Here is a 16,035-nt window from a genome sequence, read left to right on the forward strand (position 1 = left end):
GTCCTGAGATGCATAGGTTAGAGGGATTAGTGGGTAAAATATGTAGGGATATGGGGGTAGGGCCTGGGTGGGATTGCGATCGGTGCAGACTCGATGGGCCGAATGGCCTCTTTCTGCACTGTAGGGTTTCTATGATTTCTATGAATGGCATAGCAGGCTCGAAGGGCCAAATGGCCTCTTCCTGCTCCTATCTTCTGTGTTTCTCTGCAAAGTTAATATTTCCAATAATAGGAGTAGGAGTCGGTGGAACGGAATGAGCTTGTGCCCGGGATCTAATTGAGGGCTTCCGATGTTGTATACAGGATAATGGAAACCTGGCAGTGAGTTACGGACTGCAATCTAACCAAGAGGTTCAGGTGGTTAATGCAGATAAATATATGGAATAATGGACTGCGGGGAGTGAGTTCCAGGCTGGAATGTGTGTGTCGCTAGCTGCAATGATGGGGGGAGGGTAGGGGGTGATTGGTGACCTGCAGGGTCTATTGATTAACAAGAGCTATTAAAAGGAGACAATAATCTTGCTGCTTTCACTTGCAGGCAAGGATAGAAAGTGCTGGAAAGGCGCAGGAAAGATGGGTTATGGTTTGCGGTCTTGAATCCCTTTAGAATTATTGTGGAACCACTTGTGCACTTGCAGCTTCTGCTTCACTTTCAGAGTTGCATTGTTTTAGAGAGAGCCTGTTTGTTTTAAGTTGGAATACTTCGGGTTAACGTCCGACTGACTCTGGAGTCAGACGTGAAGAAGTTAGACGCAGCTTTGTAAACTGTGGATTTAAGGACAGCTGAAAGCGTACTTTAAAAATAAAATATCGTCGCCAAGAGCTATTAAGGCGAACAGATACTTCAGGTTAGACAGACCTTCATCACAGCTTTTAGTTTCAACCCCTCCGTCATGGTTAAAGCAGCACAAGAAGGATCTCTGAGGAAGTGAGGGTTCTGTGAAGGGAACACAAGGGAGGCTGGAGCTGATAATCTGTATGGTGGGAAACAAATAGAGGCTGCATTAGCAATTCCACAGAGGTTCCTTTGTAAAGATTGAGCTATTGACTGCTGTGAGGAGGGGGAAGGGTGGAGAGTTGGGGGGGGGTGGGCAGAGAGACCAGCCAGACAATGAACCCCTCACTGGCGGGCTTGAATCAGGTTGCCTTTCGGTTCACTTCACGTGTAGTCAGTCTCGCACAAGGTGGATGTATGGGGAGGGGGGAGGTGGGCAGAGTGGAGGGAGGGGGGTGGGGACGTCTTTTGCCAATCTATCACCTAGCAACATCAGGGAGGGGAGGAGCATGAGTGAGTGTGGCAGGGGTGGGGGAAAGCACTTCTGGCTCTTTGCCTGTTTGTCTTAGTCTTTGAGAGGCAGAGCACTGAAGGGCAGGTGGATTTGGAGAGAAGATTGAAACTCATTCCTCAACTTGTGGTTTCTCTGTCTGTGGGGCTGATGCTTCGAAACTGAGCTTGCAAGAGGACAGTGAAGTGGGAAACCCAGGCATCCTGGTTGTGCTGCATCTGTGACGTTTTGATGGGTTAAGTGGAAGGGATAATGTTTCTCTTCTGGGCTTACTTAAGCTGAGAAAGAGAGAGAGACTGCTTCTAAATCTAAGCTTATTGGGTTACAAGCCTTTCTTTTTTTTTAAAAGAAAGCAAATCTCTACTTCCTCCCCTCCCTCTCTGCAATTGAGAAACCATCACATATCAAGTTAACAACCGTCTTGGCAAAGGAGGGAGGGATCCTTCTTTCTTCCCCTGAGTGTGGGTCTGTGGGAGACTTTGTGAAGGGGGCTGCATGTTTCTGGCGACCCCTCTGCTTTGCCTCTTTCTATGATGCCACAAAGACTCTGAAAGGCAAGGATATTCGTTTAAAAAGCGATGGTGGTGTTTATAAACAGAAAGTTGGAATCTTTCATTAAGCTCTTCAAGAAAAAGGGTGAGTGGAACTTTGCGAAGTTTGCTCGGTGCGGGTGTCGTGTGTCCAGTGCAAAGAGGTTGGCAGTGAAGGAATTTCTATTGTTGCCCAGGGACGCCACTGAAATTTTCTTTATTATTCCACCACTCGCAAGCTTAGGAGAAGGGTCAATAGAAACAGCACCGAGGGTGGAAAGAATTCTCTTTATATGCAGAAGAATCTGGAGGTTGTAGGGGCGAGGGGATGGAGAAGAGAGGAGTTCCATGGTTTTATGGTTCAGGAAACCATCGACGACAGGGCAAGAGGTACGGGTTGTAAACTCTGGCCCAAGAAGTCAATTTTAATACAGATCAGCGATCTAACCAGAGGGTTAACCAGAGGAGATGAAGGGCAAAGGCCGTGTACATTGGGTGTCCATGGTAACAGCTCAAGCCCAACAGTTCACTCTGATCGCTCCCCTGAAACTGGTTCCAGAAAGAAGTTTAGTGCGTGAGAGCAAGAGGTGGTGAGTTCAGTCTGGCTGGGGATGGTCATTTGTTGGTCATTGTTTTTAGAATTTACTCAATTTAGTTTTAGTTTAAGTTTATTTATTAGTGTCACAAGTAGGCTTACATGATGTTACTATGAAAATCCCCTAAGTGCCTTTTCGGGTACAATGAGGGAGAATTTAGCCAATGCACCTAACCAGCACGTCTTTCGGACTGTGGGAGGAAACCAGAGCACAAGGAGGAAACCCACACAGGCACGGGGGGAATGTGCACACTCCAACAGACAGTGACCCAAGCCGGGAAATCGAATCCGGGTCCCTGGTGCTGTGAGGCAGCAGTTAACCACTGTGCCACCCACAAGTTCCTCTTTGAATAGAGATAGAATCTTGGGTTAAGAATGAGGGGACCACAGATCCAAACTGAAATGCGGATGATTGAGAACAGTGTCCAGGAAGAACTTCAAGTACATCAGAGTTCTCAGGTTGCGGAATTCACATTCACTGCTACAATTTGAGGCACATTAGAATCATAGAATCCCTACAGTGCAGAAGGAGCCCCTTCGGCCCATCGAGTCTGCACCAACCACAATCCCATACAGACCCTATCCCCATTACCCTATGCATTTACCCGAGCTAGTCCCCCTGATTTTAAGGGGCAATTTCGCATGTCCTATCCACCTAACCCGCACGTCTTTGGACTTTGGAAGGAAACCAGAGCACCTGGAGGAAACTCACGCAGACACGGGGAGAACGTGCAAACTCCACACGGACAGTCACCCGAGCTGGAAATTGAACCTGGGTCCCTAGCGCTGTGAGGCAGCAGTGCTAACCACTGTGCCACCGTGCCGCCCTCAGTAGAGATTGAGAGATGAAATGGAGGTTGACAGGATTTGGGAACAGGGCAAGGAAATGCCACTGAAACTAATTGTCTGTGTGGAGGGTAAACACCAACACACTTGATGGGCCGAATAGCCTCCTGTGTCGCATGTTCCAGTGAAACATGTTCTCCATGTTTCTGCACATGGAGACAACATTGAAATACAGAGGTCACACCATCGAAACAGGCCATTCGGCCCATCACGTCAGTGCTAGCTCTTTGTTTGAAGCACGAGCCAACAGTCCCTCTCCACCTTCTCTTTCTCCATTAACGGACTTGCATTTATATAGCACCCTTTCAGGACCATCAGATGGCTCAAAGCGCTTTGCAGCCAGTGAAGTACTTTTTGAAGTGTAATCACTGTTGCAGCATGGAAAATATGGCAACTAATGTCTGCACAGCAAGATCCCACAAACAGCAGTGTGAAATTAACCAGTTAGCCTGCTTTTTGTGGAGAGAAAATAGAATTGACATTTCGCGTCCGCGTGACTCTTCTACAGAGCACGTCTGAGGAAGAGTCATCCAGATCGAAACGTTAACTCTGTTTCTCTCTCCGCAGATGCTGCCAAACCTGCTGAGATCTTCCATCATTTTCTATTTTTGTTTCAGAATCCAGCATCTGCAGGATTTTGCTTTTATTAATCTCTTTTTGTAATGTTGATGGAGGGATGGATGTTGGCCGGGAGGGGACACAGAGCACGGACTCTTCTTCGAAACAGTACCACGGGATCCTGACATCAACCCTAGCAGGCAAATGAGGCATCGGTTTAACAATATATCCAAAAGAAAGGCAGTGCAGCACTCCCTCAGTGGTCATGATGTGGAGATGCCGGCGTTGGACTGGGGTAGCCACAGTAGGAAGTCTCACAACACCAGGTTAAAGTCCAACTGGTTTATTTAGTATCACGAGTTTTCGGAGCGTTGCTCCTTCATCAGGTGAGTGGAGAGTTGGGTTCAACAACCATGGCATATATAGACAGAGACTCAATTACAAGATAATGGTTGGAATGTGAGTCTTAACAGGTAATCAAGTTTTTACAGGTGCAGACAGTGCGAGTGGAGAGAGGGTTAAGCACAGGTTAAAGAGGTGTGAATTGTTCAAGCCAGGACAGTTAGTGAGATTTGTTTGTGAATCCAACTCTCCACTCATCTGATGTAGGAGCAGCGCTCCGAAAGCTCATGCTACCAAATAAACCAGTTGGACTTTAACCTGGTGTTGTGAGGCTTCTTAGTGTCTCTCAGTAGTATCAGCCTTGATTTTTGCGCTTGGCCCCCGGTTGAATCTTCTCCCATTCCCGCTGCAGACAGTGCATTCAGATAACTCTTCCGCAGAGAGCTTTATAATGAGGGGAGAGGGGCTGACATCTGTTGCGCACTCCTTGGCACAGCGCTGTGCACACGCTTGGATAACAGACTGTAAAGAAGTGCCCTCTCAAGGAGTGCACTCGAAAAGCAGTCGTCAGTCAGTTTTCAAAGGTTTCCCCTGGAACTGTGCTGGATTTTGTTCACCCAGATCAAACAGCTTTAACTATAGCAGGACACAAGTCAGTGCAGAGTTTGCCATGTACTGGTTGGGTGGACGGAGATTTATCGGCAACATCTTCCCAGTCATTGACAGACGCACCATGAAATCCCAGCTTTACTTGGTTCCTTCATGGTGTCCCACTGTCGCGTTTAAAACATTTGAACCTTTTTAATTCAAACAATTTATCTTTTTTGCATTTGCCGCTCACATAATACTGGGCGTGAGCAAGGTTGTCATTTACCAATGAGATTGATGGCTTCAGCAGGGATGCAAGCTACTGTGAGGGACCTTTTGTGGTACTTTCCCTTTGTCTAACTGTTTTGTGTTGGGTGCAGGGTCCATGCAATCTTATTCATGACTATAGAATTCAGGACACTATATACTGCAAGGACTGGATCTCAGCATGACTTACACAATGCATATACTGTAAGAACTATCTCAGCATAGTTTGCGTGGGACAGTACATATGGCAAGGCTGTTACACACTCCTGATTTATACACTGCAGTATTTACTGGAAGCATAGTGTAAACACACCCTGGTTTATCCAGCAGTGCTGTACTCCCAGTGCTTTATAGAATGAGGGTGCTTTGTACATTATCGGTGAGCACATTTGGGGGATAAGTCAGTGACACTTCTGCAGGAATGGGGAATGGAATCTCCTGCAGTTATTTTCCTGATCTCTCAACAATGTTCCCCACCCTCAAATGTCATGCAAGCCCAGCTGTTGTGACACATTCTGAGGGTGTTGTGGACTCTAGTCTCCCATAGCTATTCCTGAAGGCTCAATAGGTCCCAGAGAGTATTCTAGCAATGCAACACAGCCCAGTTCACAACTGAAGTATGTATCATTTTCCTGCTCTTCCTATCCTGGATATACTGACTCCTCCGCGGACATGATTCCTAAGGACAATTAGTTTCCACTTGATCTGGGATCAAATTGTAGGTGGAATGGTGGCGCACTGGGAAGGTCACTGGACTAGTAATCTATGGCAACTGGCGGAATTGAAATTCAATTAATAACCATAAGAACATAAGATATAGGAGCAGACTTAGGCCATTCGGCCCATCGAGTCTGCTCCGCTATTCAATCATGGCAGATATGATTCTCATCCCCATTCTCCTGGCTTCTCCTCGTAACCCTTGATCCCCTTATTGATCAAGAGCCTATCTATCTCTGAATTAAAGACACTCAATGACCCGGCCTCCACAGCCCTCTGTGGCAATGAGTTCCACAGATTCACCACCCTCTGGCTGAAGAAATTCCTCCTCATCTTAGTTTTAAAGGAGCGTCCCTTTACTCGTGTCCTCGAGTTCTAGTCTCTCCCATTAGTGGAAACATCCTCTCCACATTCATTCTATCCAGGCCTCACAGTATTCTGTAAGTTTCAATTAGATCCCCCCCTCATCCTTCTAAACTCTGGAATTGAAAGCTGGTCTCGGTAATGACCATGAAACCATTGTTGATTGTCTGAAAAATCCATCTTGTTCACTAATGTCCTTTAGGGAAGGAAATCTGCCGTCCTTACCTGGTCTGGCCTACATGTGACTCCAGAGCCACAGCAAGATGGTTGACTCTTAACTGCCCTCTGAAATGGCCGAGCGAGACACTCAGTTCAAGGGCAATTAGGGATGGGCAATAAATGCTGTTCTTGTCAGCGATGCCCACATCCCATGAAAGAGGAGGGTTAGAGGAGGGTTTAAACATCTGCACATTAGCAGCTGATAGCCAAGTTCCACACACATGAGGACGGCCTCAACCGGGATCTTGGGTTCATGTCACACTATCTGTAACCCCCACGACTTGCCTGGGCTTGCAAAATCTCACTGACTGTCCTGGCTGGAGACAATTCACATCTCTTTAACCTGTGCTTAACCCTCTCTCCACTCACATTGTCTGTACCTTTAAGACTTGATTACCTGTAAAGACTCGCATTCCAATCATTATTCTGTAAATTGAGTTTGTGTCTTTATATGCCCTGTTTGTGAACAGAACTCCCACTCACCTGACGAAGGGGCAGCGCTCCGAAAGCTAGTGGCTTGTGCTACCAAATAAACCTGTTGGACTTTAACCTGGTGTTGTGAGACTTCTTACTGCATTAGTAGCTGAACAGTGCTACATCACAGGCTATCATGGAATCACAGAATGGGTGCAACTCAGGAGCAGTCAGTTCAGCCCAGAGTTGCAGGATCTTTCACACACACCTGAAAAAGCAGACAAGCCCTTGGTTATTTAATGTCTCCTCAGAAAAACTGCACGTCTGGCAATGCAGCACGCCCCCTGTACTGTAGCGAGAGTGTCCTGTGCACTCAGGTCCTGGAGTGGGATTTGAATCCACAGCCTTTTGGCTTTCGTGCTGCCAACTGAGCTACGTGTGATGTATGATTTTTCCTTCTTTATAAAACAGCATAACTTCCAACAACCCCCAGTCCACCCACCCTGCCAACCCAAAGATATATTTAAGCAATTTGTAAATGCTTATTCTTCTGTGGCCTCACACCTATCCTGTCTTTAATACACTCCTTAAAAGCTATCTCTATGATCAAACATTTAGTCAACGCTCTTCCTGTCTTTATTTGACTCAGTGTCAGTTTGTGTCTACTTATGTTCCTGCGAAACACCTGCAGACATTTTGCACTGTTAAAGGCGCTATATAAATGCAAGTAGTTCTTGAGTCTGTCAGTGTGTCGCTGGTGACTGATCGTGTTTTGTGATGATATCACGTTACATCAAACACACAGGATGATTAATATGTGGTTTTTAAAATAATGCCTTATTGGAAGCTGATTTAGGTGAGCAGGTAAGGAAGTTTAAATAAAAGCAGTGACCATCTGAAAAGAGAAAAGCCAGGCTTAGGGTGTGAACCCTTCACTGGATTTCACTATGCGTGCGTGCGTGCGTGCGTGTGTGTGTGTGTGTGTGCGTGCGTGTGTGTGTGTGTGTGTGTGTGCGCAGAGGCTGCTGTAGACTGGCTCTTCTGAGAAGTCAGACCTACGTTTAGGAAGAAGGAAGTTAAAAGGAAAAAGACTTGCATTTATATAGCACTTAAAGCGCTTTACAGCCAGTGAAGGAGGCGGCACGGTGGCACAGTGATTAGCACTGCTGCCTCACAGCGCCAGGGACCAGGGTTCGATCCCCGGTTTGGGTCACTGTCTGTGTGGAGTTTGCACGTTCTCCCCGTGTCTGCGTGGGTTTCCTCCGGGTGCTCCGGTTTCCTCCCACACTCTGAAAGACGTGCTGGTTAGGGTGCATTGACCTGAACAGGTGCCAAAGTGTGGCGACTAGGGGAATTTCACAGTAACTTCATTGCAGTGTTAATGTAAGCCTTACTTGTGACTAATAAACTTTAAAGTACTTATTTTGAAGTGCAGTCACTGTTGTAATGTAGGAAACGCAGCAGCTGATTTGTGCACAGCAAGATCCCACAAACAGCAATGTGATAATGATCAGAGAATCTGTTCTTGTGATGTTGATTGAGAGATAAATATTGGCCAGTGGATAACTCCCAAGTTCTCCTTTGAGATGGTGCTGTGAGATTTTTGTTTTTGCTTGGACCCATCTGTCTCATCCGACAGTGCAGCACTCCCACAGTGTCAGTCTTGAGTTTTATACTCAAGTGGGATTTGAACTCAGAACCTTGTAACTGAAGAGGTGAGTGTGCTCCCAACTGAACCACAGCTGACTCTTGTATCGATATGGTTCTGGTCTAGTGATGTTGATAGAGAGATAACTATTTGGTGATATTGAGGAGAGCTCCCGTGCTCTCCTTTGAGTTGGTGGCCGTGAGATCTTTATATTCTCCAGAGAGGGATGACGGAGTTTGACATCCCATCCAGAACACGGCATCCCCAGCAGCGCGGCACTCCCACTTGGGGCGAATGGATCAAAGGTTATGGGGAGAAAGCAGGATTAGGCTTTTGAGTTGGACAATCAGCCATGATTGTAATGAATGGCGGAGCAGGCTCGAAGGGCCGAATGGCCTCCTCCTGCTCCTATCTTCTGTGTTCCTATGTACTGCATTGGGTGATTCAGTTTGGGTTCTCCTCACACAAAGGCTCTGGCATGGGACTCTGGCGCTAGTGAGCTGCAGCTGACATTGAGTTTGAATTTAGTTTGGGGCCAGAATCAGGCCATTTGTGTTGTTGGATCAGTTTCTGGAGTCCAGCCAGTGCTCTGAGTCTGCTGCTGGGAGCTGGGTGCCTGGCATCAATTCTCACAGGCTACAGGAATCAGCTGGGTAAACACAGCTGGGTGTTTGCTCTGCAGAATTGATTTGCTCAACCGGGAGAGAGTCACACAGCTCTGCGTGACGATCCTTCTGTGAGGAGAGTGCGATGAGGTGGTCCCCAGGGCAGCAACGTATCAGGGAAGTGTACCTGACACAAATAATGGGCTGACACCAGAACAAAAGAGAGGGCAGCAGTCATTATTACAGCAATGCCTGGCTTGTGTCAACTGGAGGCAAGCCGTGTGTTCAGGTGCTGCTTGCTTAGTGCCCAGTTTCCGAGCTCGATCACAGGCTTTAACAACAGTCGCTTATCCTTCCAACATTAGGCAACTATAACATTTTCTGCGGTGCCCATGCCCCAATCCGCTTGCCTTGGCATTGCCAAGAAGCTTCCAGACATCTGCTCAGCTGATGTCTCGGCCTTGGCAACCCTCCTGGAACCTTCGGAATTAAAGATTAATCCCCTGGACACCGTTGTCAGAGGAACAGAAAATCATGGAATGATTAGAGCACAGAGGGAGGCCATTCAGCCCATTGAGTCTGTGCCCGCTGCCCACAACAACAAGTTAGCTAGTCCCACCCTCCTGTCCTTTTCCCTGTACACCTGCGATGTTTCCGTTAGATAATTCTCGGTTCAGTGTTGGCGGTGGAGCCTTGCGACTCCAAAACATTCTAAGATCAAGGGAAGCAAGGAAAATAACATTCCAACTGAGACCTTAATGTGCCCACCCTCCCCGTCTTTCTCTCTCACGCGCATTTCCTCTCTCTTGCTGTCTCTCTCTCTCTCTCTTACACTCTCTTTCTCACTCTCTCTAACACATATGCTATCTCTCATTCTCTCTCGCGCTCTCTTTCTCTCTTACTCTCTCTCTTACTCTCATTCTCGCTCTCTCTTTCTCGCTCGCTCGCTCTCTCTTTCTCTCTCGCTCTCTCTTTCTCGCTCGCTCGCTCTCTCTTTCTCGCTCGCTCGCTCGCTCTCTCTTTCTCGCTCGCTCGCTCTCTCTTTCTCGCTCGCTCGCTCTCTCTTTCTCGCTCGCTCGCTCTCTCTTTCTCGCTCGCTCTCTCTTTCTCTCTCGCTCTCTCTTTCTCTCTCGCTCTCTCTTGCTCGCTCGCTCGCTCTCTCTTTCTCGCTCGCTCGCTCTCTCTTTCTCGCTCGCTCTCTCTTTCTCGCTCGCTCGCTCTCTCTTTCTCGCTCGCTCTCTCTTTCTCGCTCGCTCGCTCTCTCTTTCTCGCTCGCTCTCTCTTTCTCGCTCGCTCTCTCTTTCTCGCTCGCTCGCTCTCTCTTTCTCGCTCGCTCTCTCTTTCTCGCTCGCTCTCTCTTTCTCGCTCGCTCTCTCTTTCTCGCTCGCTCTCTCTTTCTCGCTCGCTCTCTCTTTCTCGCTCGCTCTCTCTTTCTCGCTCGCTCGCTCTCTCTTTCTCGCTCGCTCTCTCTTTCTCGCTCGCTCGCTCTATCTTTCTCGCTCGCTCTCTCTTTCTCGCTCGCTCTCTCTTTCTCGCTCGCTCGCTCTTTCTCGCTCGCTCTCTCTTTCTCGCTCGCTCTCTCTTTCTCGCTCGCTCTCTCTTTCTCGCTCGCTCTCTCTTTCTCGCTCGCTCTCTCTTTCTCGCTCGCTCTCTCTTTCTCGCTCGCTCTCTCTTTCTCGCTCGCTCTCTCTTTCTCGCTCGCTCTCTCTTTCTCGCTCGCTCGCTCTCTCTTTCTCTCTCGCTCTCTCTTTCTCGCTCGCTCGCTCTCTCTTTCTCGCTCGCTCGCTCTCTCTTTCTCGCTCGCTCGCTCTCTCTTTCTCGCTCGCTCGCTCTCTCTTTCTCGCTCGCTCGCTCTCTCTTTCTCGCTCGCTCGCTCTCTCTTTCTCGCTCGCTCGCTCTCTCTTTCTCGCTCGCTCGCTCTCTCTTTCTCGCTCGTTCGCTCTCTCTCGCTCGCTCGCTCTCTCTTTCTCGCTCGCTCGCTCTCTCTTTCTCGCTCGCTCGCTCTCTCTTTCTCGCTCGCTCGCTCTCTCTTTCTCGCTCGCTCTCTCTTTCTCGCTCGCTCTCTCTTTCTCGCTCGCTCGCTCTCTCTTTCTCGCTCGCTCGCTCTCTCTTTCTCGCTCGCTCTCTCTTTCTCGCTCGCTCTCTCTTTCTCGCTCGCTCGCTCTCTCTTTCTCGCTCGCTCGCTCTCTCTTTCTCGCTCGCTCTCTCTTTCTCACTCACTCTCGCTCGCTCGCTCTCTCATTCTCTCTCTCTCATTCTCTCTCTCTCATTCTCTCTCTCTCATTCTCTCTCTCACATTCTCTCTCTCACATTCTCTCTCTCACATTCTCTCTCTCACATTCTCTCTCTCACATTCTCTCTCTCACATTCTCTCTCTCACATTCTCTCTCTCACATTCTCTCTCTCACATTCTCTCTCTCACATTCTCTCTCTCACATTCTCTCTCTCACTCCCTCACTCACTCTCTCACTCACTCTCTCCCTCACTCTCTCCCTCACTCTCTCCCTCACTCTCTCCCTCACTCTCTCCCTCACTCTCTCCCTCACTCTCTCCCTCACTCTCTCCCTCACTCTCTCCCTCACTCTCTCCCTCACTCTCTCCCTCACTCTCTCCCTCACTCTCTCCCTCACTCTCTCCCTCACTCTCTCCCTCACTCTCTCCCTCACTCTCTCCCTCACTCTCTCCCTCACTCTCTCCCTCACTCTCTCCCTCACTCTCTCCCTCACTCTCTCCCTCACTCTCTCCCTCACTCTCTCCCTCACTCTCTCCCTCACTCTCTCCCTCACTCTCTCCCTCACTCTCTCCCTCACTCTCTCCCTCACTCTCTCCCTCACTCTCTCCCTCACTCTCTCCCTCACTCTCTCCCTCACTCTCGCTCTCCACCCCTCCCCCCCTCAAATCCCAGTTTGCCTTTTCCTGCCCAGGCCATGGAATTTCTGGGAATGGCTTGCAGTAATTTCCCAGCTCCTCCTGCCTGTCGCTTTTGTCCCGTTGATATTCGCGAGAAAACAAAATTGTCCCTCAGGCTCACAAAGGTGCTTTTGTTCTGCATTGAGGCTGCTCTGAATGGACTGAACTCCACCCAAAGCAGCTCACTACATCTCAGGTGTGCGTGGGACATCCGATACAGCAGCAAGACTGTCTGAAATGAGGCTTGTGATGTCTGGTGTTTCCTCACACTCAGCTGCCTTATGCTGTGTGTCTGAGGCATTTTCAATGTGGATGGTTCAGGTCAGACACCCTCTCAAGGAAGTAATCACAATTAGCTTGTCCTAATCCCCCTCAACTTGCTGGTCCTGTAAATGCTGGATTGTGCTAAAGAACAATACAGCACAGGAACAGGCCCTTCATCCCTCCAAGCCAATGCCGATCATGTTCTCCTATCTAGATCAACTTTCCATTCCCCGCCTCTTCATGTGCCTATCCAGATAAGTCTTAAATGTCGCTAATGTGTCTGCCTCAATCACCTCACTTGGCAGCGCATTCCAGGCCCCCACCACCCTCTGTGTAAAAACTCCCCCCGCACATCTCCACTGAACCTTCCCCCCCTTACCCTGAACTTGTGCCCCCTTTAAATTGTCATTTCTGCCCTGGGAAAAAGCTTCCAACTGTTCACCCTATCTATGTCCCTCATGATTTTATGAACTTCTATCTGGTCATCCCTCAGCCTCTGTCTTTCCAAGGAAAACAATCCCAGTTTATTCAACCTCTCCTCATAGCTAATACCCCCCATACCAGACAACATCCTGGTAAACCTTTTCTGCACTCCCTCCAAGGCCACCACATCCTTCTGGTAGTGTGGTGACCAGAATTGGACACAGTATTCCGAATGTGGCCTAACTAGCGTTTTATAAAACTGTAACATAATTTGCCAACTTTTATACTCGATGCCCCGTCCGATGAAGGCAAGCATGCCACATGCTTTCTTCACCACCTTTAAGGATCTGTGGACCTGTACTCGCGGATCTCTCTGTGTGTCCATGCTCCTGATTGAATCATAGCTCCCACCTGAATTAGATCTTCCAAAATGCACCACCTCGCATGTGTCCGGATTAAATTCCATCTGTCATTTCTCCGCCCAATTTTCCAGCCTATCTATATCCCGCTGTATTCTCTGACAATCTTCATCACCATTCGCAACTCCGCCAATCTTCGTATCATCCGCAAACTTGCTAATCAGACCAGTTATGTTTTCTTCCGAGTCATTTCTATATATTACAGGTGTTGAAATTGTTCTGAACTGATCAACAGTTCAAATGAAAAGATTTCCTGGAAGAGTGGTTAAGATCATGGCAGTGGGATTGTACGAAATGTCTAGATGCTGTAATGGGAAGGTGGTCGGGCAGGGTTGGGTTTGACAGGGCTATGGGGAAAGAGAAGGGGAAATGAGATTAATTGGACAGCTCTTTATGTGATGGGCCGAATGGCCTCCTTTTGCTCCGTGTGATACTGAGGCCGTTCCCTTTTCTTTTCTAGCTGTCTCAAACCTGGACGAAGAGAGTAAATGGACGGTCCACTATAAAGCATCATGGCACCAGCAGGAGAACGTGTTCCTTCCGTCAAGCCGCTCCTCATGCGTAGAGGATTTGCACCAACAAGCCAAGGTTAACCTGAAGACCGTACTGCGAGGTAAGGGCCTTCCGCCTCTCTTCCTCCCTAACCCCCACCCCCACTGGCCTCCCCCGAGGGGTGACCCAGATTGAAAACATCAAAATCCTTCCACAGAAACATGGCGAGACATCAAATCGAGTGAACCAGTCGAGTGCAGCACGGCTCAAGAGCCTCGGGAGGAAGGATGGTCGCATGCAGTGTAAAACTGCACTGTTGCCTCACAGAGCCAGGGACCCGGGTTCAATTCCCGGCTCGGGTCACTGTCTGTGTGAAGTTTGCACGTTCTCCCCGTGTCTGCGTGGGTTTCCTCCGGGTGCTCCGGTTTCCTCCCACAGTCTGGGCAATAAATGCTGATCCAGCCAGTGATGCCCACATCCTGTGAAAGAATAATTTTTAAAAATGTATGCAGGCAATAGTGTCCCAAGGCATTTCACAGGAGCAGTGTCAAATGAAAATTGACACCAAGGCACATTAGGCAGATGGGTGGGAGGTTCTTTGGGAGCATTTTTAAGAAGAAAGAGAGGCAGAGAGGTTTAGGAAAGGAGCCAAGGCAGCTGAAGGCATGGCGCCCAATGGTGATGTGCAAGAGACCAGAATTGGAGGAGCTTAGAGATCTGGAAGGGTTACAGGGCTGGAAGAGGTTGCAGAGATAGAGGGCAAGGGCATGGAGATGAGAAATGGCTCGCTGCTATTGGTAGGCATTGCAGCCAACTCCCTGTCAGTTGTTTGCAAAGTGACTCGAGCTATAACCACATTACCGGTCGGCTGGGATGGATCAGAGGGCTGGTGTGGACTTTGTGAATTCAGCCAGGACTTGGGGCTTGTCTGGGAAACGGAGTGCGGTGGACGGACCGAGAATGCGTGTCTGCCATTCACTCGCCATGTCACGTAACAGCACCAAGATAAACAGGGCCACACGAGTCACCATTCTGAGGGGGTGGAACAGCTTATATGAATAATTGGGAGTGGTCGGATGGGACAGAACTGTACCAGTGACGCCTTGTACACACCAACACTGCAGGATAGCGAGAGAGATGTGAAAATGAACCGTGTGTGTCGAGGGATTCGGTTTCACAGCGCTGGCTACAAATTCCAATGATCAGGGAAGCCAGTTAGCATCGGAATGGGCTGGAGTGCCCTCACATTCCTTTGCCCGCCACCCCCTACCGTCATGGAGAATGTCCCCCTCACCGGCTTCCCTTTGTCACACGAACCAACCTGCTCTGTAAACTCATAAACCAGCGGGGAGCACTGACAGGAAGGAAGAGGAAAGCGTCTCAACAACTGAGTGGTTTCTCCAATGACCCGGCACTTCCCAGTTTACTGCAAAGAACCCCCTGTCATTACTCAAGAACTGACGGGGCTTACCGTTTCAGCCCCTCAACAATGCACCCACGAACCTCACACTAAGACACCCACTCCTTTAGATGCTGCAGTACTATCGACTGATAGTCTCAACAACCAGAGGGCGGCACGGTGGCACAGTGGTTAGCACTGCTGCTTCACAGCACCAGGGACCTGGGTTCGATTCCCGGCTTGGGTCACTGTCTGTGTGGAGTTTGCACATTCTCCTCGTGTCTGCATGGGTTTCCTCCGGGTGCTCCGGTTTCCTCCCACAGTCCAAAGATGTGCGGGTTAGGTTGATTGGCCGTGCTAAAAAAACAAATTGTCCTAACGTGTAGGTTAGAGGGATTAGTGGGTAAATATGTAGGGATACGGGAGTAGGGCCTAGGTGGGATCGTGGTCGGTGCAGACTCGATGGGCCAAATGGCCTCTTTCTGCACTGTAGGGATTCTATGATTTCTATGAACTTTGCTGAATCGGTCGAATTTCCCAATGTCTGTTTCCGTAGCCATTCATCTCCCCTCTCTGCCGCCTGGCTCCACGCGCGGGAGTTCATAGTGCTTCTCTACAGGCTGTTCCACTACATGAAGCATCGCCATTGATTCAAACTTTGACCTGAACCAAAGTCAACAGGCATTTAGTTTGGAATCACCAGATGATTCCTGACAGCGTGTGTTTATTCAGCTGCTTTGTAGAACTATCCACTTAACCCTCTACCCCAGCTCTTTCCCCAATGGTCCAGTATATTTTTCACCTTCAAGTATTTATCCACTTCTCTTTTGCAAATTGAAGAATCTGCTTGCTCCGTTCTTTCAGGCAGCACATTCCAGATCACAAGAACCCACAAGATAAACATGTGTTTTCCTCTGGTTAGGAAGCTAACTGTAGCCAGTGCCTGTGGAAGGAACCCGCTTATAGACAATTCTCACAGTCAATGCCTTCAGTCTGCAATCCTGCACAGAAAAGGGGGTCTCCGTCCCAGACACCGGGAACAGCAAGACTCTGTCCCAGACACCGGGGACAATGAGTCTCCGTCCCAGACAGGGGGAACAGCGAGCCTCCGTTCCAGACGGGATGAACAGTGAGTCTCCATCCCAGACACT

General features: G+C 48.9%; 1 protein-coding gene across 1 annotated transcript in view; it reads left to right on the plus strand.

The window, feature by feature from the left end:
• LOC144504890 (NHS-like protein 1) overlaps positions 1–16,035 on the plus strand; it is a 259,032-nt gene that overhangs the window by 189,802 nt on the left and 53,195 nt on the right. Inside the window, exon 2 of the mRNA XM_078230638.1 lies at positions 13,454–13,606. Within this exon, the coding sequence (XP_078086764.1) occupies positions 13,454–13,606 (153 nt within the window). The remainder of the gene's footprint in view (positions 1–13,453; positions 13,607–16,035) is intronic.

Source organism: Mustelus asterias, chromosome 15 (assembly GCF_964213995.1).
Source record: "Mustelus asterias chromosome 15, sMusAst1.hap1.1, whole genome shotgun sequence".
Taxonomy (NCBI): Eukaryota; Metazoa; Chordata; class Chondrichthyes; order Carcharhiniformes; family Triakidae; genus Mustelus; species Mustelus asterias.